At 53.8% G+C, this 24447-nt stretch overlaps 1 protein-coding gene across 1 annotated transcript in view; it reads right to left on the bottom strand.

The window, feature by feature from the left end:
• Positions 1-24447, bottom strand: part of Fmn1 (formin 1) — a 219472-nt gene that overhangs the window by 102242 nt on the left and 92783 nt on the right. Inside the window, exon 4 of the mRNA XM_042687827.1 lies at positions 23327-23388. Coding sequence (XP_042543761.1) covers positions 23327-23388 — 62 coding nt within the window. The remainder of the gene's footprint in view (positions 1-23326; positions 23389-24447) is intronic.

The following is a 24447-nucleotide window of genomic DNA, read 5'->3' as shown; positions in this document are numbered from 1 at the left end:
CGTCTGGCGTAACCTGAGCTCTTGGCCTCTGAGCCCTGGACGGTCTGCTAAGGAAGGGATGAAGGAAAGAGTGATGAAGCCTTACCTCAACGTGCCCAGTGGCTGCCCCTGCCAAATGCATGACTTATCTATACTCAACAGTGAAGAGGAATATCACCGTCTTTGAAGGGAGAAGCACTTGGTGTGCAGTGGACTCCTTGTTATGCACGACTAAGGCAAGGCTGAAATGCAATAGTCCATTCCACTCACACACTTGCACACACTCACTCTTCTCTTTCCCTCCCTCCCTCCCTCTCTTCCTTTCTTTTCTCTTTCCTTTCTTGCTCTCCTTCCCTCCCTCCCTTCTTTTCTTTCTGAGCCTCAGCTCCACTTCTGGCTTTTTGGTGGTTAATTGGACTTTTCTGCCTGGCTTCAAACCTCAATCCCCAGATCTCAGTCTCCTGAGTAGCTGGGATTACAAGTGTAAGCCATTGGCATCTGGCTCACACTCACTTTAAACATGTACAGGTAAAAATATCTATGTGCAGATAAGTTCTGATATTCTGCACCTCAAGGAGTGTCTTAAGACTTCCACTCTACTCGCCGTGTTAGCTGTAGGAACTAAGAGCACAGAGGTCACATTATGAGGTGTAGACTCTGCTAACTGGCTCCTAATTTCCCATCAGATTCCCGGCTTTTCTATGCAGAAGCTCATAAAGAAACTTGGTCTACTTAAAAGTAAGTCTCTGAAGACTGGAGAACTAATACGATCATTAAGTGTTCCCTGTGTGCTGTGCCTGATCTGATCTGCGGCACTGTGCCAGGCCTGACACTGAGGCATCCTTCACATGTGATTCCCTTGCCTATCCATCCTTGGTAAGGAAAAGCAACATTAGGGAATAGTAAAGTTAGGAATCATTAATTCTTCAAGTGAATTATTATCTTATGACATATGAAAGATCAGAGACCCAGAGAACTTAAGGGAACATGTCCAGGATTCAGCATTGAGGAGAGTCAGAGCCTACAGTATAAATCATGGATCCTGATACTATGCTGGGGCTTCATTCACTATATAATGACTAGGAAATGAGTAGGCTTTCTCAAGTGAACTGAAAGTCAGCACTGCAGTTTAATTTAGACTAACACACTATTTTCTGTGTAATTACACACACTAGCCTTGGGTTGTGGATGGTTCTGCTCCTTTGCTCTGCTGCCTGTACAGGGTGTAGGCAAGCACCCAACAACTTCCTAAACTCCAGTTCCCTCACAAAATGGGAATCGTGGTAACCATCTCCCTGGTTCTCCTGAAGACAGACTTTTGACTTAAATACACAGGGTGGATCTTTTCTCATTGTTCTGTCACAGTGTGTTTCTTGCTTAGAACTGGAGGCCAGAGGTGTCACCCCCCCCCCCCCCGCACACACTCAGGAAAAGGGTCTGTCCAGAGGACAATTAGTAAGGTCTGGAAACATGAGCATGATTTAGAATGATTCCTTCACAGCTTCTCTTACACTATTATCTAGTCACAGTTTTTGTAATTTTTAACTAAAGAACCCCAAACCTATAGTCAAATAAATCTTCATTCTCGTCATATGGATGGTTTTAAAGCGGTGTGTGTGTGTGCGTGTGTGCATGCGTGCACACGTGCATGAGTGATGGAAGTGTTGTATGTGTAGGGAGAGGGAAGGAGATCCTGGTGCGATCCTCAGGAGGCCAAGACTAATATGTAATCAAGTTTTATACTGCAGTCACTCCTTCTAAGCAGAACTGCATGTTCTCGACCTAAAGCTAATGCTTACAAGCCTTCCTCATGTGCATTTGGCTCTGAATACTGTGTGGGTAACAAGCTGTGAAATCGTCCTTGTGGAGGTCCACTTCTCCTGGCCTTAGCTCTACCGCTCCATACTCGCAGGTGCCCTCTTGTGGTTTGGGAAAGGTAATTAGCATCCAGATGATCCTGCCCATTGCTGGCTTAAGGTACAGAGTCAGATAAGTTACTACTTAGTAGCCAACCAAAGAAACACAGTGAACTCCAAGGATAATACTCAGATTCAACACTCTGAAAGGAACATTGATATCCATAGTTGACAAGTTCTAACCACTTTTTTAAAAAATAAATAAGCAAATAAGATAGATGTACAAGCTAACTTTGGGGGCCACCTTGCCATCTCATTTCCAAGTCAAATTTACAAGGTGGAATTTTTGTACACTGGTGTCTGGCATGGAGTAGAAGCTCCCGTTTCCTTTGGATAAATTTGGCTTGTTAAGGTCCTTCAAGCTGAAGAACAGGCAAACCCTAATCATTGCTGATCCTCCTCTGGGTAGAGCACTAATAATCTCAGGCCATACATTGGGACAGCTAGTACACAGGCATCTATAGATGGTAACTATAATACCGCCAATCATTTGTCAAATACACAAGAAACGTCAAAGTGTAGATAAACACGCTAGGGGAAAAATTACACACATACTCTTCCAAAATAGTCTGGTGAAATTATCTTTGTCACAAAAGCTGAAGCAATATAAACTTGGAAAGCAGCAGGTTATGAAAACCCTGTAAATTTATGTTTAGACTTCCAAACCATGTTCTCCTTCCACCCTATTCCCTTCCCCAATAAAGTGAGACACAAAGTCTGAGACTCAAGAATTAAAATCACAGCCCTTGCCAAAGTACCAAATTACAATCAAGGCTGAAGGCTTTTGGCACCAGAAAGCTTCAACAGACTAACGTCTGCCGACCCACCCCCAAACCCCTCCCCTACAATGCTCAGACAAAATACCCAGGGTCTCATTAATTCTTAAATAGCTACCAGAAAGACATAGGGAGAGAGTGGCATTTCTACATCTTACAGAAGAGGAAACAAGCAGAGATGATTTATAATTCAAAGTCAGATTGTGGTCTCTTAGAGAGGGGGGATATTGGCAGGACTTGCTGGTTTTCTGTCAGGCAAGTTCAGAATGCAAACTGGAAAGCTTATCAAAGTGGCTCCTTCCCTGACAGGAGCCAGGAGAAAGTGTCTTGGACAATGTAGGCAGATTTTTGGATCCTTGTCAAGGGGATGACTTTCTTGTTCAGGAACAAAGGTAATTTAGGGGCAAGGTGAATATGGGCATATTGACAGTGGAAAAAATTCATACCATAAAGACAGTATATAAACTGACCTGATAGTGTTTTCAGTAATCTACAAATTACTTTCACCAACAGCAAATCAAATCTATTTCCAAACATAATGGCTAGAGAATAAACTCCTAAGATTCAGAAGATATGCCCCAAATGACACCAATTTCTTGAACTGTTGGCTCTGACATAAAGAGAAAGCAAACCAGCAATATTCAATGACTATCCACAGACAAGAAAACAGTGTACTGACTTAACACTGGAACTATAATCACACATTACCTTTTTAACCTTGTTTTTCTTTTCGTAGGTTTCTGACAGAGGTTTTTTCTTCTGATGAGTTGTCTCTTTGGAAAATAAATACTCAAATTCACTAGTGTCCCGAATATTAGGTTCTTCTAAGGAATCCCATAAGGTTGGTGTAGCATTTTGGCTTAAAGAAGAGAGCAACAAGTTAAGAGTAAGAATCAAATCAGAAGAAAAGGTAATACAATGAAATCTTCCTGTAATTTATTTTCAGTTAAAACAAAAACAAAAACCGCTTATATGGTGGTGGTTCCTCACTCCTATAATCCTAGCTGATGTGGAGGCTGAGATCTGAGGACCACTGTGAGACAGCTCTGCTCAGTCGCGGAAAAGCTAAGATTCCATTTCCAAAAGCAGGCACACTCGAGTGAAGGGGCCAAGGCCGGCGAGGTGGGGTGAGGCGCTCCGAGCTCAAGGCCCGGCACTAACTGGGAAGCAACCAGGATGCATTTTCAGGGAGGGAGAATTCACTGGGGCGGATGGCACCACCCATGGGCTGGTGCCCTGGTGGGGTAAAGGAAGGCGGAGGAGCAGCCAGCCTGTGGGCTCCCTGGCCTCGGGCTCTCGGTTCCCCGGCCGCGGGCTCCCGGCTCCCCGGCTGCGGGCTCCTGGCTCCCCGGCCGCGGGCTCCCCGCTCCCCGCCCGCAGGCTCCCCATTGCTGGGCTCTTGGCTCCCTGGCCGCGGGCTCCCGGCTCCCTGGTCGCGGGCTCCCGGCTCCCTGGCCGCGGGGCTCCCCGCTCCCTGGCCGCGGGCTCCCGGCTCCCTGGCCGCGGGGCTCCCCGCTCCCTGGCCGCGGGCTCCCGGCTCCCTGGCCGCGGGGCTCCCCGCTCCCTGGCCGCGGGCTCCCGGCTCCCTGGCCGCGGGCTCCCGGCTCCCTGGCCGCGGGACTCCCCCTCCCTGTGAGCGGCCCGCTCCACCCTGCCCCCCACCTGGATGTCATGTACAGGCTCCGGCCTCCCCGCTCCCATTTGCGGCCGGGCCTTCGCACCGACTCCCCGAGGGGGGGGGGGGGGTTCCCGGGCGGCAGGCTCACCTCCGGTCGTTGATCTGGATTCGAGTCCAGTACAGGGGCTTCATGGGGCAGCCGGGCTCCACGGCGGGCTTCCGCGGGCCCTGGCTGGGAGAGGAGGAGCTGGGTCCGAAGAACAGGCCCGGGGGTGGCGGGGGGCGCGGGCCCCGGGGGCGGCGGAGGCGCGGGAGGGGGCTCTCCGCGGGTGTGTGGCGGGGGGCGCGGGCCCCGGGGGCGGCGGGGGGCGCGGGAGGGGGCTCTCCGCGGGTGTGTGGCGGGGGCGCGGGCCCCGGGGGCGGCGGGGGCGCGGGAGGGGGCTCTCCGCGGGTGTGTGGCGGGGGGCGGCGGGGGGCGCAGGAGGGGGCTCTCCGCGGGTGTGTGGCGGGGGCGCGGGCCCCGGAGGCGGCGGGGCGGGAGGGGGCTCTCCGCGGGTGTGTGGCGGGGGGCGCGGACAGAGGAGGCGGGGGCGGGGGCATCCCCGCGCTGGGGGGGAGAGGCGGGGGCGGCGGGGGGCCGGGTGCGGGCGCGGGCACCGCCCTCCCCGGACTCGTGGAGCCGAGCTCCGGGTCTCGGTCCACGCCGTCCTTGTCGCAGTCGTCCCTGCGGTGGTCCCCGCCGGCTCCGTGGTCCTTGGGCGGGGAGCGCGGGCTGGGCGAGGGCGGGGCCGGCTTCCGGGGGCCCGGGCGGCCGCTCCCGGGGCCTGCGCCCTCGGCGTCCCGCGGCCGGGGCAGGCTCTCCCGGTCCGTCTGCACGCACACGGCCCTGTAGGCCCGCGGGGGGCCGTCGCGGGTGGACACGCAGGCGTCGCGGAGCCCCGCCCGCCGCGGCCCCCGCTGCTCCCGCAGCTCCCGGCGCAGGCGCTCCGCCGTCTCCTCCAGCTGCGCCGCGGCCGCCGCGTGCTCCCCGCGGAGGTGGAAGGCCTCGAGTTCGAACCGGGCCTGCGGGGGAAACGCACCTCAAAATCCACAGCTCGGTCCCCGGCGGAGGAGACGCGAGGGGGGGGGACGCGCGGGGGAGGGACGCAGGGGGGGGGACGTGGGGGGGGGACGCGGGGGGGGGGCGCGCGAGGGGGACGCAGGGGGGGGGCGCGCGGAGGAGACGCGCTGGGGGGGGACGCAGGGCGGGGGAGGCGCGCGGAGAGGACGGGGGACGCGCGGGGGAGGGACGCAGGGGGGGGACGCGGAGGGGGGGCGCGCGGGGGGGGGGGGGCGCGCGGAGGAGACGCGCTGGGGGGGACGCAGGGCGGGGGAGGCGCGCGGAGAGGACGGGGGACGCGAGGGGGGGGGGACGCGCGGGGGAGGGACGCAGGGGGGGACGCGGGGGGGGGCGCGCGGGGGGGAGGCGCACGGAGGAGACGCGCTGGGGGGGACGCAGGGCGGGGGAGGCGCGCGGAGAGGACGGGGGACACGGGGGGGGGGGGGGGACGCAGGGCTGGGGAGGCGCGCGGAGAGGACGGGGGACGCGCGGGGGGGGACGCGCGGAGGAGACGCGCTGGGGGGGACGCAGGGCGGGGGAGGCGCGCGGAGAGGATGGGGGACGCGGGGGGGGGGGAAACACGCGGAGGGGACGCACGTGGAGGGGGATGCGTGCGGAGGGGGCACACGCAGGGAGGGGGACACGCGCGGAGGGGATGCGCAGAGGGGGGGCGCGCGGAGGGGATGCGCAGAGGGGATGCGCGTGGAGGGGGATGCTGCGGAGGCGGACACTCACTGGGGGGACACGCGGGGGGACACGCGGGGGGGGGGGAGGGACACGCGCGTCCCGGCCTGGAGGACGCTCGCGCTCGGTGACCGGCCGGACACTGAGCTCCGAGCCGAGGGCCGCGGAGCTCAGTTCGGCGGATCCCGATCGTTCGGGCTCCTCCGTCCTCCCCAGCTGCCGCACGGGGAGTGTGTGTGAGTGTGTGTGTGTGAGACCCCGGGCTCCTCCGTCCTCCCCAGCTGCCGCACGGGGAGTGAGTGTGTGTGTGTGTGTGTCTGAGACCCCGGGCTCCTCCGTCCTCCCCAGCTGCCCGCCGCCAGCGCCCCTGTCCGCACACGATCAACCCGAGCAGGGACGCAGCGGGTCCGACACGCCGCCGCCTAGTGTCCCACAGCGCTTTGCACGCGCACCTCCGCCGCCTAGTGTCCGACAGGAGCTTTGCACGCGCACCTCCGCCGCCTAGTGTCCGACAGGAGCTTTGCACGCGCACCTCCGCCGCCTAGTGTCCCACAGCGCTTTGCACGCGCACCTCCGCCGCCTAGTGTCCGACAGGAGCTTTGCACGCGCACCTCCGCCGCCTAGTGTCCGACAGGAGCTTTGCACGCGCACCTCCGCCGCCTAGTCCACCGCCTCCTAGTGTCTGACACGAGCTTTGCACGCGCCCTCCCCAGATGAGAGCCTCGCACGCGCTCAGCCCCTCGACGTGTGCACCAGAGTCTAGGGCACCGGTGACCCGGCCGTGCTTCCCCACACAGATGCCGCCGGCCCCGCCCCGCCGGCAGAGGCCGCGTCCGACCCTGGCCCACGCTCCCCGCCCCTCCCGACCCCGGCCCACGCTCCCCGCCCCTCCCGACCCCGGCCCACGCTCCCCGCCCCTCCCGACCCCGGCCCACGCTCCCCGCCCCTCCCGACCCCGGCCCACGCTCCCCGCCCCTCCCGACCCCGGCCCACGCTCCCCGCCCCTCCCGACCCCGGCCCACGCTCCCCGCCCCTCCCGACCCCGGCCCACGCTCCCCGCCCCTCCCGACCCCGGCCCACGCTCCCCGCCCCTCCCGACCGGCCCACGCTCCCCGCCCCTCCCGACCAGCCCATGCTCCCCGCCCCTCCCGACCCTGGCCCACGCTCCCCGCCCCTCCCGACCCTGGCCCACGCTCCCCGCTCCTCCCGACCGGCTTCCCGGCCCACGCTCCCCGCCCCTCCCGACCCCGGCCCACGCTCCTCCCGACCGGCTTCGCGGCCGCCGTCTCCGCCGGACATTGGGACGCTCCGCTCGGCGGCGGCGGGCTCCAACCCGAGCAGAGCCGAGCCCGGCGCAGAGGCGCACTCGGGAGCACTCGGAGCCTGTCCGGGAGGCTTCCTTCACGCGCTGCGCTCCCGGGACGCGGGCCTGGGCGGTGAGGCCGACTCTCCACTCCCAGCCCGGCCGCTGCCTCGGCCCCGCGCCCCTGTGCCGCACCCGCACCCGCCAGGCTCCCGTCCTCGGCCCCGCGCCCCTGTGCCGCCCCCGCCCCCGCCAGGCTCCCGTCCTCGGCCCCGCGCCCCTGTGCCGCACCCGCCCCGCCCCGCCCGTCCTCGGCCCCCGCGCCCCTGTGCCGCCCCCGCCCCCGCCAGGCTCCCGTCCTCGGCCCCGCGCCCCTGTGCCGCACCCGCCCCGCCCGTCCTCGGCCCCGCGCCCCTGTGCTGCACCCGCACCCGCCCCGCCCGTCCTCGGCCCCGCGCCTCTGTGCCGCACCCACACAAAGAACTTTCTAGGCTGACGTTGCGGGACAGCCACTTCTTTGCCAACACAGCAGCTCCGCACCGCGGGGCCGCACCCCGCATCTCGTCCGCGGTCACGGCTCCCCCCCCCCACCACCACCAGCGGCGCGGGCCCCGCCGAGGAACCGACTTCTCCGGCTTTAAACACAGACCGTGCGGCGTCGTTACCCGTGACCCCACGCGCACGCGGCCGCCACCCCGCCTCCCCAGGCGCAGTGCGGAGCCCACCGATCTGGACAGGCGGACGCGCGGACAGGCAGACTCGCAGACCGCGGACACGCATTGCGGACAGGCGGACGCGCAGACGCCTCGGACGGCCTGTTTTCTTTCTGACCGCTTCCAGCTCAGGATAACCCGGCTCAAGCCAGGCCTTTCTGGCGGTGACGCGGCTCGTGGACGTGGCTTGGACCCGCAGGGCTCCCACACCCCACCCTTCCCGCAGAGCCCAGCCGCCCCGCGCCGCGAGGCCCGGGCTCCGCCCCTGCCCTCCGGGCTCCGCCCCTGGCCTCCGGGCTCCGCCCCTGGCCTCCGGGCTCCGCCCCTGCCCTCCGGGCTCCGCCCCTGCCCTCCGCCCCTGCCCTCCGGGCACCGCCCCTGGCCTCAGGGCTCCGCCCCTGGCCTCCGGGCTCCGCCCTGCCCTCCGGGCTCCGCCCCTGCCCTCCGGGCTCCGCCCTGCCCTCCGGGCTCCGCCCCTGCCCTCCGGGCTCCGCCCCTGCCCTCCGCCCCTGGCCTCCGGGCTCCGCCCCTGCCCTCCGGGCTCCGCCCCTGCCCTCCGCTCCTGGCCTCCGGGCTCCGCCCCTGCCCTCCGGGCTCCGCCCTGCCCTCCGGGCTCCGCCCCTGCCCTCCGGGCTCCGCCCCTGGCCTCCGGGCTCCGCCCCTGCCCTCCGGGCTCCGCCCCTGCCCTCCGGGCTCCGCCCCTGGCCGCCTCCTCCCCCACCCAGGCCTCGCGGTTTGAAGTCCAAAGAGAACCTTCCAGAGAGAACCGCCCGCCGAGGATCCCAGCCCGGCGGGAGTCACAGGAAGGCAAGGCGCCTGCGGATGGAGGAGGCCGGGGGCACCGCGCTGCGGGAGAGCTGCCCCGGCGGCCGCCAGGCCCACGGAGCCCGGAGCCGGAGCCGGGTCCCCTGCGCGGGGCGCCGTGGGCTCGGGGCCTGCAGGGAGGCGCCGCCGTGCGGGACGGGCGGTCCTCACGGCACGCTCAGGCGCGGCGCTGGGCCTGGGGTGCGGGGCCCCGGACTCCGGGCGTTTCTTTGTGAGTGTGAAGGCTTCCCACACCTCAACAGCCCCTTCCAGCCGACCCAGGCCCGATGACAGTGCCCATCAAGTTCCAATCAAAAGGGGCAAGCGAAATGGAAGGCACAGCGGACACAGCCTTGTCATTGGAACCCAGGACAAAGAAACAAGACCAGACAAGAAGGGTAAGGAAAAAACCAAGACAAAGGCCACCGAAGTCATGAGTCACACGCCAGGCCAGAGCGGAGGGCCCAGCAAAGCCAGGGGACTGACAGACGGAGCGAGGACTCCAAGGCCCAGCAAGGCCAGGGGACTGAGACACGGAGCGAGCACTCCAAGGCCCAGCAAGGCCAGGGGACTGACACACGGAGCGAGCACTCCAAGGCCCAGCAAGGCCAGGGGACGTGACACGGAGCGAGGACTCCAAGGCCCAGCAAGGCCAGGGGACTGACAGACGGAGCGAGCACTCCAAGGCCCAGCAAGGCCAGGGGACTGACAGACGGAGCGAGCACTCCAAGGCCCAGCAAGGCCAGGGGACTGAGACACGGAGCGAGCACTCCAAGGCCCAGCAAGGCCAGGGGACTGAGACATGGAGCGAACACTCCAAGGCCCAGCAAAGCCAGGGGACTGAGACACGGAGCGAGCACTCCAAGGCCCAGCAAAGCCAGGGGACTGACACACGGAGCGAGCACTCCAAGGCCCAGCAAGGCCAGGGGACTGACAGACGGAGCGAGCAACCAAAGCCCAGCAAGGCCAGGGGACTGACAGACGGAGCGAGCACTCCAAGGCCCAGCAAAGCCAGGGGACTGAGACATGGAGCGAGCACTCCAAGGCCCAGCAAAGCCAGGGGACTGACAGACGGAGCGAGCACTCCAAGGCCCAGCAAGGCCAGGGGACTGACAGACGGAGCGAGCACTCCAAGGCCTAGCAAGGCCAGGGGACTGACAGACGGAGCGAGCAACCAAGGCCCAGCAAGGCCAGGGGACTGACAGACGGAGCGAGCAACCAAGGCCCAGCAAGGCCAGGGGACTGACAGACGGAGCGAGCACTCCAAGGCCCAGCAAGGCCAGGGGACTGACAGACGGAGCGAGCACTCCAAGGCCCAGCAAGGCCAGGGGACTGAGACACGGAGCGAGCACTCCAAGGCCCAGCAAGGCCAGGGGACGTGACACGGAGCGAGCACTCCAAGGCCCAGCAAAGCCAGGGGACTGACAGACGGAGCGAGCACTCCAAGGCCCAGCAAGGCCAGGGGACTGAGACACGGAGCGAGCACTCCAAGGCCCAGCAAGGCCAGGGGACGTGACATGGAGCGAGCACTCCAAGGCCCAGCAAAGCCAGGGGACGTGACACGGAGCGAGCACTCCAAGGCCCAGCAAGGCCAGGGGACGTGACATGGAGCGAGCACTCCAAGGCCCAGCAAAGCCAGGGGACTGAGACACGGAGCAAGCACTCCAAGGCCCAGCAAGGCCAGGGGACTGACAGACGGAGCGAGCACTCCAAGGCCCAGCAAAGCCAGGGGACTGACACACGGAGCGAGCACTCCAAGGCCCAGCAAGGCCAGGGGACTGACAGACGGAGCGAGCACTCCAAGGCCCAGCAAGGCCAGGGGACTGACAGACGGAGCGAGCACTCCAAGGCCCAGCAAAGCCAGGGGACTGACAGACGGAGCGAGCAACCAAGGCCCAGCAAGGCCAGGGGACTGAGACACGGAGCGAGCACTCCAAGGCCCAGCAAGGCCAGGGGACTGACACACGGAGCGAGCACTCCAAGGCCCAGCAAAGCCAGGGGACGTGACAGACGGAGCGAGCACTCCAAGGCCCAGCAAAGCCAGGGGACTGACAGACGGAGCGAGCACTCCAAGGCCCAGCAAGGCCAGGGGACTGACAGACGGAGCGAGCAACCAAGGCCCAGCAAGGCCAGGGGACGTGACACGGAGCAAGCACTCCAAGACCCAGCAAGGCCAGGGGACTGACAGACGGAGCGAGCACTCCAAGGCCCAGCAAGGCCAGGGGACTGACACCAGCAGCAGCTAGGAGTCTTCAGCCACGTGGCGAGGACCTTTGGGGAGCGTGCTGTCCACAGCTAGAAAATGGTTACAAACGGGCAGGCATCCTGTCTGATATCAGACACCTCCCCTACATGTTGCTGGCGGAGTTTGTCCACGCAGGTTCTCTGCCGCGTGTGCACACATGCGTACAGCAGAGTTGGATCAGATCCCTCGTGGCTGCCGCTCATCCCATCCCCCAGCCTCCCAAACCACCGAGTTCATACAGTGCGCTGACCGTGTGCCCTCCGCCCGCTCCCTTCCTCACTCCCCTCCCACGACCTCCCAGACACGGGACAGGGCCCGGTTTGCCTTCCTGCCATCCACTTTTTAAAGTGTATGCTGGCTGTTAAAGTGTTCACCATGGTATTTCACCCTCTATACTATGTTTAATCAGATGCACCCCTCACTCATTCCCACTTTCCCCACCCTCTTTTCCCCTAAAATGCATGTTCTTTTCATAATACCATTCTGAATTCATACCAAATGGCTCCCTAACTCAACTGATAGTGAGTAAATCATACTAACACTAATTATAATAATGGCTCATTACCTACCACCTCTTGGCTCATAATGCATATAATTTTGGCAACAATCTGAAAATACTCGTATTGAACACTTTCTTTTCAGATAAAGACAAGCACAAGGAATTGACAAGAGATATATCTTTTTTTTTTTTTTTTTTTTTTGCTGGTCGTGGGGCCAGAACTCTGGGCCTGGGCGCTGTCCCTCAGCTCTTCAGCTCACAAAGCTACTTCCAGCTTTTTCTGCTTATGTGGTGCTGTGGAATCGAACCCAGGGCCTCATGCATGCAAGGCAAGCGCTCTACCACTGAGCCACCTTCCCAGCAAGAGATATATCTTAAGTCCAGTGCTCACCTATCACCCACCCTCTGTAATTTTTTTTATAAGGAAATGAGAATAACAACACAGAAATAAAGATTCTTAGCAAAGATTTTCTTCAAAACATTTTCTCTTCATCCTTCTGAAAAACAAACGGAGGCACTAAATAATAGATCTGAACATTTTCGGTGCCTGGGTGAAGTCTACTTCAGCCACTAACTACTAGCTTTAGCAAACTTCATATGGGCTTAAAGCACAGTGTATGTCACCCATGCAGAGTGTGCCCGCTCCATCACCAATGGCAATAACCTCTCAAGGTCAGAGTCTTATTAAATGCTCTGAAAACACACCAATGGCTGCTCATGCAGTTCAGATAAAAACATACATTATTTTTGACAGGTTGATGGCCTTACATTCTTAATAAAAGCAAACTTTCTAAATAATCAAATGTAACTGTAGACAGTCACTAAAGGAAGTAGAAAGGAAATAAAGCAGGAAAGAAATGTTAGAATCTGGACTGAGGTTTTTCTTTGGGATTTAAAAACAAGATTGTAGTCAGAGTGCATTTTGTGAAGTAAAAGGAAAATCACCCATGGGGAATTTTGTTACATTTTCTTCAAGTTAATACCACAAATAGAGTATAAGTCACGGATTGGACATATGCACTGGGATATCCTGGAAATTGTTTCCAGGATTCCAAAATGTAATTCTAAACCTAATGAGCAAACCAACACTGCACATTTTTAGGCCATGAGTCAACATACTCATTCCTTCTGTAGTGAGAGGAAAGTCTCGGCATCTCAGCCTTGTTATCACTACGAGAGCAGCAGCTGGTCCAAGGAGGGAAGGCCCACGCTAGAGGGCATTGGCACTTAGAAGCAGAAGACAGAATGCTCTGGTCCTTAAAGCTGTGACCAGCTAGGGTTTGCATGTGATTGCAGCAATCATTTTGATCATTCTCTCTGAACGATTCATGTACCTGTCCAAGAAGGGAGGCTGTCAATGGCCAAGGAGCCATCTGCGCAATGACAATGTGCGGGAACAATGCTGTGCTATCATGCGGAACTCAGTTAAGTTCAGTTAAGCCTGGTTTGGGGCTTGTGTTCTTTTCCTTTCTTATTTCAATAAGGTGGAAATAAAAAAAAAAACATTATTAGGTGAATTGTGCAAAATTATCAAAGGGAGCCAGCCCAGCTGTAGAGCACTTTCTGTTGCACAGACAAAACTTATGCATAAGACTTTAGGACTGCTGACCAGAAAATAGTTTCTACATCTTCCTACCTCTTTGGTAGCAAACGACATTCCAGTGAGTGGACACCCCCCCCTCTATTGGAACTTTGTCCTTCAGAGTGATGCTTTCATCTGAAGCAGGTAGACTGTGGCCAAGTCCTCCTTATCCCTGAGATGACCTCTCTACCATCTATTAGTCGATCAAGGATGGACACCTGTAACGTCACAGGTCTTGTGAAATATACAAGAAATGACCCATATTTTGCATTCTAGCTGAAAATAGTAATGTGTTCAAAGGTTACATCTCATTTTTCAGAACAGCCAAAATGAGATATGACATGGGTATTATAGTACTATTACCATTTTAGTATGCAGATAGAAGGTTTTCCTGGCAACTTCAGAAAATCAAGACTACTCAAGCAGACTTGGTTAGCAGGCACCCGTGTCATCAGCCCAGAATTGCCTGCTCTGAGATCCAAATACCCATGAGGCCATCCTGAGTTTGTTTTCCTGAAGAAGCCAGGAGGTGTCTGGCTTCTCGGCTTCATCATTTGAACAGATGATCACCACAGTGACCTGCTCCTTGACACTTCAAGTTACTTGATCGATCTGTCACTGGATGGGCCAATCGGCAGGGGAAACAAGAAGGTTTATGTGTTTCTCATTAGGTTCTGGGTTCTGGCCTATGATGCTTCCCCTGGAGGAGGCTAAGAAAGGAAAGGTCTTAAATTTCCAAAGTTGCTCACCACAGCCAAAAGGCACTCACTGTAGAAAACATAGATTAAGCTGCCAGAAAACTGAGGACAGTCTTCTTTAAGAAGTAAGTCCAAGGAGGAATATCTTCTGCTACAATTTGAGAGTCTGGTTCATTTATTGGGGGGGGAACCCCACTAAAATAGTGGTCATAGAACCTGGTTTTGGTTCATCATACAGTTACCACATGAACTTAAATTTGCTTCATATTCCTGGCTCTTATTTCTTCATCTGACAAATATTCAGAAGACCTGGGAGTTTGCAAATCAAGTTTCTACGAACTCAGCGGTGACTCCTTGGTTCTGCAAACACTCCGTTTTCATGTGATGTGAAAAGAATATATAACCATAAAAATGACTGCTTTAAGCAGCTGCACACTAGGGTCTTGATACTTTCTGTGCACATATGAAAGGTGACAAGGGAATAAGAAAGCTTGTTGAAACTGATTTGGGAAAGGGGGTGGGATAAGGGAGGGTCCTGGAGGGGTGAGTCTGGTCAAGGAACACTGCACATACACACGGACAACGAAATGAAACCCCCTGGTACAACCAGTGCTAGTTTTTAAAATGGAGAACCTGCACCCTGGTTCTACACTAAAAGTAGCTCACATCTGGATAACATCAGCATATCCACTATACTTGTTTTCTTGTGGTCTTTGTTGTTGTTTGCAGTCTTTTGAATGACAGATTTTCCCTAAGAGATCTATTAGGAAGTATTTAAAAATTGTTTCAATGATTAGGAAAGCTGAAACACACACACACTCACACACTCGCACACACTCACACACTCACACACACGCACACACTCACACACACACTCACACACACACTCGCACACACGCACACACTCGCACGCACACACACACTCACACACTCGCACACACACGCACACACTTGCACACACACACACACTTACACACACTCACACACACACTCACACACACTTGCACACACTCACACACACTCACACACACACTCGCACACACTCACACACGCACACACTCGCACGCGCGCACACACACACACTTGCACACACTCACACACACGCACACACTCGCACGCACACACACACTCACACACACACTCACACTCTCTCTCCCTCCCTCCCCACCTGCCGCTTTCTGTCATTCTTTCCCTCCCTTTCCTTCCCCCTCCCTGCACACTTTCAGAGCCCAGGTCTGTGGATACACCATCGTAGCACACGTGTACCATCCCCGGCTTGGCACTGCCAGGGTGCAGCTCTCTGTTCTGTTCTGGGACGTCAGGTAAGCATCAGCAAGCACAGGAATGGAAAACGCACCACAAAATCTCAGCATTTCATTTCCTATCTGCTTCTTGGCAAAGTGAGATTTATGACAAGAAATACTCCCAGAAGTTATTGATTCTTACTGACTCTACCATAAATCCAAATTTTCTTATAATTTGTATTTAAACCTTAATCTAGTAGAGTCGTGAGATTAAAGGGAAATTTACTTTTTTCAAAAACTATTTCCTCTTATAAGTCTTATAAAATATGACTGCTAAAGAGATTCTCTGCCAGTAAAACCTAACTGGATGATACTATCACAAGTCTAAGATGCAACTGAAAACTCAACCTTGAGGTTCACCTTTGTGTTCATCAGAAAAGCATCATGGTGAAGACATATCAAAGTATATTTGCGATCCTGGGTTAGCCAATAAATCTTCCTGCCTATTAAGTTGTGGATATTCATCATAGTGACAAAACACTGGTTAACAGCACCCATGACAAGGTGGATGGAAGATTTACTAGTTTGGTAACAAGATTCATTTTGAATCTTTGTAAGCAATCCAGCTTACCAAGCGTCTCCATTTGAGATCCGTCTAGGAAGAGACAGACATGTTTCTGGAAGTGGGCTTCTTTGCGTGGACCAGCTATGGGTAAGGATGTGCATAATGACAGGATGCATCTGTAAAACCTTTACCTATGTGTTTGAGAACACAAGTGGTAGTGGAAACAGTAACATTTTGTTGCTGAAACTCAGCAGGCTGAATGGCCGGTGCTTTTCATCTCAGCTATGGTTAAAGGCCAGACTGGGAAAATTTCACAAGATCCCATCTCAACCAAAAAGTTTGATGTGATCTGCGATCCGAGGTGTGCAGGGTCTTTAACTGAGGAGACTGTTGGCCCTGTATGACAAGGTCTGGGTGTGGCTCACGTGGTAGGAGTGCCTGCCTGGTAAGAATTCAAACCCCAGCCCTGGCCAAGGGAAAAAAGAATTCCAAAGCTCTACAGAGAAGGTTTCCTGACTTCAGGGCACCAATACCCGTCATGTTAAGAAACAGTTTGGCAACGCGTCTCAGTGATTTATTTGCACTCACAAGGACTGATGTAATATTTAAAAACAGATCTCTTCTTTGTGTAAACATGGATTAAGAAAAATGTAAATCCCCGTCTAGGTTTATTTTTTAAGTACGGGTTTTAATTATGTATTTATAAATCTAGAGTGCTCAATGCCTTAAACAGTTAAGACAGTAAGTGGAACCTGGCAGAACACTTGTTCTGGTCATTCGATGTTTAATGAGCATTGGGACAAAGAGGTGCGTGTGAAACAGCATTCCAGAAAACACAGACAGAACGTGGGCAGGACCAGACCACATCCTTCTCCCCTCCGCCTTCCTTTCAGCTGTATTTCTTGTGATTGATACTGATCTCCATAATCTGTGCCTTTTGAAAGGATAATTGTTATAAGAGCCAGGGCTTTTTTCCTGTAGTAAATGGGAAGATATGAATTTAAGTCAGTCTTATTTCCTAACTGATCATACATAGGATAGAATTATAAAACAAATCTTAACCATTTCATGCAAAGTTTAAGTGTCATAATCTTTCTCCCCAGAAATCTCTTAAATTTTACAACTGTACATACTAATAATAAAGAGCTTTTCTGAAAAAGCATACATAATTCCTTCATAAGTCATCAAAGGTTAGCTAAGCTTTGTAGACTAATGAAGCTAGAAAGTCAGCTCTATGTTTTACCAGCCATGGATACACTGCTGTTTTATGGAACTGGTTTACCAGCTAGAGATAATATTTGCCAGAAAAAATTGTCCCATGCCTACTATTATGAAAAACTGAAGTGGCCCAAGTTTCCATGCCAGGAATCTACTCTCAATAATCACACACTCCAAATGTTTACATCAGTAGACATTTCAGCATTGGTCCATAGCCTTTCTCCACTACACCAGCACAGCACAGGGTGCGTCACTGCGTGCCTGTGAACACAGCATCAGCACCGCATCTGAGGCTGATTAGGACGGCCGAGGTGTTTCAAAGAAAGGAATTTTGATTTTTATAAAGATTGGCATAAACGTCCTTCTTCTTCGTCCAAATTTGTTTTGTTACAACATATTCCCTTCATTACTACAGCCCTCACAAATGTCTATTTTCTTCAGATTCTCTGTTGTGAATTTGCTTTTTATGTATTTTTTAGATATTCAAATCAGTACAACACAGGTAGGATAAAAGTGCAAAATTAAATCCAAACATGATCTATCTCAGGAAAACACTTAGTCTAGGACTAAAAGGCATAAAGGAGGAAAGATCTGTTTGCCTGTATTATTCACTGAAAAGTTAGATGTGGAAGGCTTGCTAAGTTCTTCAGCAATATTCCTCAAAATTCTCTACTCCTCTCAGTAATGATGTTTAAACAAATCTATAGGCGGTTCTTGGCTCCAAGAGGCATCGCTACTCACTGGCAGGTGGTCTCTCTGGCTTGTTAGGCAATTGGGTGGTCAATGATCAGGGAGTGAGGGATGCTGTCAAAGCCCAGTATTTGGTTCTAAAATCACAGTAGAATCACTCTGGCCATTTACCTATAGCTCATATATCTGGAATACTCCATCCCATTATTGTAAACTACCTCTCAAGCTCCAATTGTAAGCCCTGGATACAATTCTTAGCTTCTCAGGGATAAGGAATGGGGCAGAGAGGGTCAGACAACCCTCTGGTCTTAAAAAGGAACAGACCTGAAATTGAGTTAAGCATGTGAAAGACACAGGCCTTACTATTCTTCCATGGGTTCCTTGGGTGTCTGAGCATGTTACCTCTGAGCATCTATGCCGGGCCTCAGATGCCTGTGCCGATGGCCCTTTGTTATGGGTGGTGGCTATCTTTCTTCCCATCATTTACAACTGGGCCATCTCTCTACCTCTGGGAAAACAAATTTCCACATGGCAGAAGGGATGGGGCGGCAGCCTGGGTGAGCAATTCCAGCCATGCTGCTTCTTTTTATTGGTCCCCATGACATGGTCTTAGGGCCTACCCCAGCTATCTAGAAACACGGCACTAAATACAGCAGATCCTGTCCTCAGTGTCTGCAGAGAGATTTCAACATTGACACCTGGTCTAACAACAAGCCCAGCAAAGACCAGCGCTTGCCAGTCCTTCATGGGAGCTGGGGATCTGTTTCAGTGGAACTGTAACAGAAAGCCACTGTTAGGAGGACTCCAGGTCCCTGCCAATGGGAGGTGTCAGCTCCAGGAAGCTGTATGACACAGGGTAGGAAATCCATGCACAGAAATGGCAGAGCGCATCTGCCCAACAAATAGAACAAGAAATGAGCCCAAGTACAGAAGAGGTTCTGGAAACGTATGGATGTGTGTGAATGTGCATGTGCCTCTGTGTGTGCATGTGTGATAAAAAGCAAAAATAAAGAAATAAAGGTTTTTAGTAGGCCCACATTCCTCTTCAAAAGAAATGCCCCTCCTTCTTCCCAGAGCCAGTGGAACCTCCTCCTCTCCTGATTCTCCCTTCTTCTGCTTCTTGGGAATATCAGCTGCCTCTGTGCAGCTCTGACGGATGCACCCACAATCACGCCATTCTGGTGCAAAGTGCCTGAAGCCTCGTGTTCTCACCCCAGCAGAGCTGTCTCCTGGTGCTAGCTAGGATGTTCCTGTCTAAACGTTACAAAGTACCCGGCTTGCTGTCAGAGATCTCACTTTAAATGGCCGAAATCACATGATAAATGGTGTGAAAATTTTATGGTCCTTCCGTCAGGCACCGTAATTTACTCTCACATAATGCACAGTTAGAAGAACCAAAAGGAACCATCCCACCAGGGCAGACAGTGCAGAGACAGGCCCTCCGCCACTCTCCGGCCAGAGCATTATGTGCATCCAATGAGAAAGCTGCTTCCACGGGCGAGAAAACAACCTCTTGATCTTGCAAAATGTTTTTGGACACCTAAAGGCTCTTTTATTACTCTGGCTGATTAAAATGAAAAGTTTAAACGACTAAAACGTTCTTTTTGATGAGTTTTTGCCATGAACTATGGACCTCGTAGTCCAGTGGGACTGGAGCCCTTTGATCTGGGCACTCACATAAATTCAGAGCCATAAAACATCATTGGATTTGATTTTACTGGTGTGGCTGATGTTGCCAGATTTGTAATACAATCTCGCCTTCTCCTCCCTCAGCGGTGAGCCCATCCACCATTGCTTTACAGCAGGAATAAAGGAGTTCCTATTTGCCTTCGGTTCTCAAACTTCAAGACTGAGCCCCTTTCCTAAAAATCAGCGCTGTGTTATACTCATCAAGACTAGAATCAGTGCCACTTGATGGGTGCAGAAAAAAATACTGAAAGGAAAAGCCCATTCTGCATTATAATAGTTACAGATTTTTCACTACAGAAGACAGAAGGGGATAGGGTTGAAGACAACAACACAAGTTCAAAGTAGGAAAATGAGAGTCAGCTTTAGAATTCACAAATTTCCAGCAGGACTAACTGAAAACAGATTAGAAAACCAGAAGTCTCTCAGGTTATTTATTAGTGACTGACAGGTCATGTCTAAGTTTTTAAACTTGATTTAGCAAAAACAAAGAAAAACTTGTACGTGTGGTAAAAATAACGAAACATTTAACATTTGTTTGGTGAAAAGACAAGCAATAATAGAAATTAGACACTGATTCCTCTCTCCTAATCTTCTGGTATCATATGCAGTACCATATTCCTTTAACTCCTAATTGAGAAATAAAATCTTACTATAGAAGACCTACCAGGGAGTAAGAGTACAGATCATTTTTAAAAGATCTATATTCCAAAGACCAAAAAAATTGATAGTAGTTCCTATTCACATTTTATCTAGTTCAGCCTAAGTCTGGGCTCAGCTACAAAGACCCATGATACATTGAACATCTCCCACACAGGGAATACTCATGTGAATAAACCAGTAACCATAATTTAAATTTCCATGGATTTCCTAAAGGCTGAAAACGGGTCACCAAAACCCCTCTCTAAGTGACACAGGACCTGAGTCATGAGAAAGTCACCCAAGAATGCGTTCTGCAGGCTCCCGGGGCCTGGCTTGTGCAGCTGCAATCCCTTGTGCCTGGCCTGAGGCTCCAGTGAACATTCTGGAACGCTGTGTACAGGAGCACCATGTCCCCCTCTCCTGCCTTTTGATGGGACCATGTTACATGAAGTCACATCCAACAAGTCGAAGCATGACAAACACGCCAGCAGCGTATGCCTGTAATCCTAGCGACTCAGGAGGCTGAGCTCTGAGGATCATGGTTCAAAGCCAGCCCGGGAAGGAGCATTTGTGAGAGACTCTTTCTCTAGTTAACCACCAGAAAACCAGAAGTGGAGTCATGACTCAGTCATAAAGCACTAGCCTTGAGCAAAAAGCTCAGGGACAGCGCCCAGGCTCTGAGTTCAAGCTCCATGATAGACACTCCCCCCCTCCAAAAAAAAGCCAAAGAGCATCAACTTTATATAATTCAACTGACTAACTTCCACTACCAAGTTTGGAAAAAGGCCATTATTGTATGTTTTCTCAATGCTTTGAAAGCTGTTTATACGATCTGCTTGTAGCTGAGGTGTCAGAAGCAATCACTGAAACAAAACAAACAGAACCGTCTCCCGCAGCATCCCGGACAGTGTGAGCCCCGGCCCGGCCAGTATGCTGGGTGCCTGGATGCAGGGTGTGTGTTGGGTTCGGATGAGAGACGCATATCCAAGAAAGCACATCCAACTTTCTCGCTTCATGCTTGGACAGGCAGTGAGGGCATCAGCACCCCTCCCCCTCCTCCCTTCAGTGAGGAGTCTCTCCCGCAGGGCACAGCCGCCCCTTCGCGGGAGCCAGCGACACCTCTACACGGACGGCACGCATCCTCTCCGCAGCAGCAGACAGGGAGAGCTTCACAACCCAGCAACCTCCTCTGCACACAATTGAGCCGTTGAGCCTCACTGTTCTGAGAATGACATTGGGGATGGAACTTTGAAAAGACCCGGGAGGCCTCTTGCCTTCAAACCACAGGCCAAGGCCAATCTGTAGAGCAGCAAATAAGCAAACCAGCATTTCTTTAAATATGAGGGTTGATGCATCAGCGATCGTAAGTCCTGCTTTCTTACACACATGTGCACACACCAGTGCACAAACACACAACCCAGGCCATAGCCTCGCCCTGCCAGCACTCGGCATGCCCAGTCACGTGGGCCTCCGTGCAGTCCTTCAAACTCCCTGAGCTCTTCCACACTCCCCCACGCTGTCCCGCACAGCATTTGCGCCCAGTAGGAACTTTATCTATAGGTACTGAAGGAGTGGTAGAGACCATCTTTTTAAGTTAATTTTTTTGGTGCCAGTCCTAGGGCTTCAACTTAGTGCAGGGTATTCTCCCTGAGCTTTTGTGCTCAAGACTGGTGCTCTACCACTTGAATCGCAGCTCAGCTTCCAGCTTTGTGATGGTCAATTGAAGGTCAGAGTCTTACATATTTTCCTGACTGGGCTGGCTTCAAACTGTGATCCTCAGGTTTTAGCCTTCTGAGTATAGCTAGGATTACAGGTGTGAGACTGGCACTTAGCCTTGATATTCCATTTTAAAACAGCAACTGATGCTTAATATCCTAAGGCTTTATGTAGATGGTCCTTGTCTTCTATCACATAGAGAGAGAGAGAGAGAGAGAGAGAGAGAGAGAGAGAGAGAGAGAGTGTGTGTGTGTGTGTGTACACAGGCTGCATTGGGAAGTAGACTCTGCATTCTATACCTGCATTGTTAAGACATGCACAGACTTTCTTGTGCAGAGTTCCCTGTGTGACAAGCTAAGTTAGAAGCCTTTTTGAATGTTAAAGGCAAAAGCTTTCAGTGGGAGGAAAAAAATGCTTCAATTACTTGGTTTAAGAGAAATAGAGACATGCTGACCCCTAGTGGCGAATCTGGGGAATGGCTTTTAAAGTAAACCTAGACGCAGTGCTGTGCAGAATCACACAGCTTTGCAATATACATTTCTCAATGTGGTGTCTGCTAAGTGTTTGTGCAGCTAAGGGCAGTCTCATCTTTTGTATTGAGTTTTACCACGCTGACACACACAGCAGCCCCCAACGATGGTGTGGGAACGCCACCATTTGCAGTGGTACAAAATTAAGGTTTAACCCATTTCATAGTAGAGATTTCTTAGAGATCTGAAGTTAGCAAATTCCGTGAACGAGATCACTTTAAAAGCCAACACACAGTCTTCCATTTCATTGGTGTCAGAGGAATATCAGGCTCTTATTTTAAGCTGTCTGTTGTTACTCGGCCTTGATGGTGAAAATTCTGTTTTTTCAACTAAGCAGCAAATCGTTGAGCATAGAATCTATGTGAGGACTAAATACAATGACTCAGGATCCCTGCCAACACGGTGCCCGGCACGCAGCGCATGCAGCTAATGTTAGGGGCATCCTCGTCATCCCCACTAGAGTGGCATTCTGCCCAAAGCACATGTCACACTTGGCAGGGGCCAGTGCCACGCAATCATGAGGAGCATGAATTACCAGAAGCACAGCGACTTGTATGATATGAGGGGATGGTCTTTATAGGAAGAGCACTGGAACCAGAGCACCAGGGAAAACGACGTCTACACAACCAAAGTCTAGTTATCCCCTCTCTCCTGCTTTAAAGACAAAAGACCCCTTTCTCCATAGAATCAAAGGCATTTACAGTGTCATCATCAACACTAGGGCTGGGTTTTATTAAACACAGCACCCAAGGCTTTCTTCCCAGGTTAAACCCTGTCCCACGGGTGGGTGCAGGCTACCGGTACCAGCTCATTAAATACTTCAACACAAGAGGAATATTTCCTCATGAACACTTGAGGAGAGCAGCTATCAGATAACCAGTTCAGTAGAGTCAGGGGAGGGAGGGAGGGAGGGAGGGGGAGGGAGGGGGGGAGGGAGGGAGGGAGGGAGGGGGAGGGGGGAGGGAGGGGGAGAGAGAGAGGGAGGGAGGGAGGGGGGGAAGGGAGGGAGGGAGGGAGGGGGAGAGAGGGAGGGAGGGAGGGAAGGGGAGGGAAGGGAGGGAGGGAGGGAAGGGGAGGGAAGGGAGGGAGGGAGGGAGGGGGAGGGAGGGGGGGAGATACCTGCAGGTTTTCAATTTCTTCTTTGTGTTCCCTCTTCAAGTGCAAGATAGCAGCTTGGTATTCTGTAAGATCACCAAAAAAAAAGAACCAGTTACACAGATGTACAAAAATGAGTCAGAAAATTCACGTGAGCACCCTCTCCGAGCGCCCAGAGGCAGCCCTACAACTGAGCATCATTTCCTGGAACCCAGAGGCCCTGTAACCAGTGAGTTGAGCAGGTGCAGCAGGGAGAACAGGTCTGGCCAGCGCCATCTTGGCCACATGGTAGAGGCTAGGGCTTGGCATCGTCTTCGTGGTGGGAAGGCGAAGCCTTCCCCACCAGGTGATGGGTGTGCCCTCATCCCTGGAGACGGGGCAGACACCTGTCAGCCCAGTGCCTGGGACTGGGAGGTTCCGGTGACTGCCCCCAACCCAGCCAGCTCGCCAGGGCCGGCCATGTGTCTCTGGGTGCCTGTCATCTGCTGTCTCCTGGCTGTGCTCCAATAAGGACTGACTCAGGTGTTTGTCTTCAAGGAGGAATTAGTTTAGCCCCGCAGAGAACAAACAGAACCAACACAAATGTGCTAGCAGCGGCAGATAAGTGAGATCCGAGGAGCCTATTTTTTAAAAGCCCACGTGAAAGCTCATCTACTGAAGCACTAGGCCTGATTTCGGTCTTGAGATCAACCCCGGAAAGTCAGGAGTCTAAAGCTGAGGCTGAATTTCTGGCCCAATTTTCATCCAGATTCCAGTGCATCACACACGGATCACTATACACACGTGGACCCCGGATTCCTGTGCATCACACACAGATCACTATACACACATGAACCCCGGATTCCTGTGCATCACACACAGATCACTATACACACGGGGACCCCGGATTCCTGTGCATCACACACGGATCACTATACACACGGGGATTCCTGTGCATCACACACAGATCACTATACACAGGGACCCCGGATTCCTGTGCATCACACACGGATCACTATACACACGGGGATTCCTGTGCATCACACACGGATCACTATACACACGGGGATTCCTGTGCATCACACACGGATCACTATACACACGGGGATTCCTGTGCATCACACACAGATCACTATACACACGGGGATTCCTGTGCATCACACACG

The sequence above is a fragment of the Dipodomys spectabilis genome, unplaced genomic scaffold (assembly GCF_019054845.1).
Source record: "Dipodomys spectabilis isolate Male_0828 unplaced genomic scaffold, ASM1905484v1 ptg000108l, whole genome shotgun sequence".
In the NCBI taxonomy this organism is placed as follows: domain Eukaryota; kingdom Metazoa; phylum Chordata; class Mammalia; order Rodentia; family Heteromyidae; genus Dipodomys; species Dipodomys spectabilis.
Note: the sequence above shows the minus strand (reverse complement) of the source record. Positions and strands in the feature narration are given on the sequence as shown.